The 1784-nt window shown below is 40.6% G+C and overlaps 1 protein-coding gene across 3 annotated transcripts in view; it reads left to right on the top strand.

Annotated features, from left to right (window-relative positions):
* tlx2 (T cell leukemia homeobox 2) overlaps positions 1 to 1359 on the top strand; it is a 10099-nt gene extending 8740 nt beyond the window's left edge. For 2 of the 3 annotated variants that reach the window (XM_014020275.1, XM_014020274.1), the window contains exon 3: positions 380 to 705. In XM_014020275.1, coding sequence (XP_013875729.1) covers positions 380 to 596 — 217 coding nt within the window. In that variant the 3' untranslated portion in view covers positions 597 to 705. Of the gene's footprint in view, positions 1 to 328; positions 706 to 961 lie in introns of those variants that run through there. The other variant, XM_014020272.1, reaches the window with a different exon arrangement.
* Positions 1360 to 1784: the final 425 nt, after the last annotated feature.

Raw genomic sequence — 1784 nt, 5'->3', positions numbered from 1 at the left:
GTGTTAGATTTGCTAAAAGAATATTATTCAAAGTTTTCTCATCATCAAATAAAATCACGAATTTGAAACATTTGTAAATCTCTGAAAAACACAACAGCTCAAAGTTTGCCTTGTGACGTATGGAAAGCTTTTCCAATTAAACTTGTTCTAATGCAACAAAACAGCTTTGATGATTGCCAAAATTTAATTAAAAACATTAAACTCAACAYAAAACAAGGKTGAAATTCACACAAAACTTTGATTTTGTATATTTTTAGAGTGAAGATGTTTTAAGATTCTTCACTTGCAGCTGAAAAGTTTTCATTAGATTTCTTTTATTCCAAAACAGCGTAGTGTCCTTCAACACATCCTTCCCTCCTTTGTCTCCTCGGCCCTGCAGGAGACAGACTGCGGAGGAAAGAGAGGCTGAGAGGCAGCAGGCCAACCGGCTGATGCTGCAGCTTCAGCAGGAAGCTTTCCAGAAGACGTTGAGCCAGCCGCTGCAGCCGGACCCCCTCTGCCTGCATAACTCCTCCCTCTACGCCCTGCAGAACTTGCAGCCGTGGGCAGAAGACAATAAGGTGACCTCCGTCACCTCCGTGGCATCTGTAGTGTGAGCCAGTGTGTGTGTGTGTGCGTGTGTGGAGGAAATGCTTTTATTTAGCTGTGAATGGACACAATAGAGGAGTTTCTTCTAAAGTCTAGAATAAATGTTGTGTTGGAGAATAAAAAAAGAGTGGACGTTATGTTTTGTCAGTCATTGATTGTTACCAGCGACAGAGACAGAGACAGAGACAGAGACAGAGACAGAGACAGAGACAGAGACAGAGACAGAGACAGCTATCTGTTACTGCCAACATCTCCAAATCACAGGAACCACATTGACTTTGTTGTTTGTCAGAATTAAGCAACTGTTATCTTACAAATCTGTAGTCTGTTGAGTCATATCCTGCCTTACACCACGTTTTCACTTTCCCTTCAGCTGTCGGTCTAAAAGAGAAGAGGGCACTWACCCCTAAGTGGAAACAAATGGACACCTCTGTACATGCCCAACTACCGAGACTGTCCCCCCCCCATTTGCCTCTGGATCCCCCTCGCAAGGTGGCAGAGCCTCTCTGCCAGTAATGGAAAAATAAAAGACCTCCTGTTTGGGTTTTTTTTTGGCCCTTTTCTTTTTTYTGGCTTTTGACTTTGTACAATGTAGTAAAATGCATGTTTCAACCCTTTTCTGTGTGCACTCGGAGGTCCCACTGAAGTGTCCCCCCGCCGGCCGCGGAGCTCAGGCGGTGTTGGATTAGTCCTGATCATGGATGCCTCATTATGTTAAAAATCAAAAGTGTTTTATATTAAAAAAAATATTGTGACTTTTTTTGAAAAGATGACCGACTGCTTTCTTATTCTTGCCTCTTTCATTGACTGTTTATTTTTGTTTGTTTTTGGCCATGATTATAAAAATAATGATCACAACTTTTGGCCATGAGACCCAAAYAGCCGATACAACAGAACTGCTTCAGATCAAATAATACAGCTTTTATACAAGAACAAATATAAGTTTACTCACACACACATTATGGACATGAGCGTCATTAATTTAAGGCTTTAAGTCATTTCTTTGAACCATTTTATTCAGAGTGAAATGATGAAACAAGTTTATATATCCACACATTCAATGCTCATTAACAACGTACACTTTTTTGTAATTTTTAGCATTACAAGCTTCTGGGACGATTCCAGCTGGATTCGACCAATGGGCCTCATGCAAGAACATGTTCGTAGTCTTATCCTAAATTTCTCTTACTTTTGTT

Source organism: Austrofundulus limnaeus, unplaced genomic scaffold (genome assembly GCF_001266775.1).
Source record: "Austrofundulus limnaeus strain Quisiro unplaced genomic scaffold, Austrofundulus_limnaeus-1.0 Scaffold246, whole genome shotgun sequence".
Lineage (NCBI taxonomy): Eukaryota > Metazoa > Chordata > Actinopteri > Cyprinodontiformes > Rivulidae > Austrofundulus > Austrofundulus limnaeus.
Note: the sequence above shows the minus strand (reverse complement) of the source record. Positions and strands in the feature narration are given on the sequence as shown.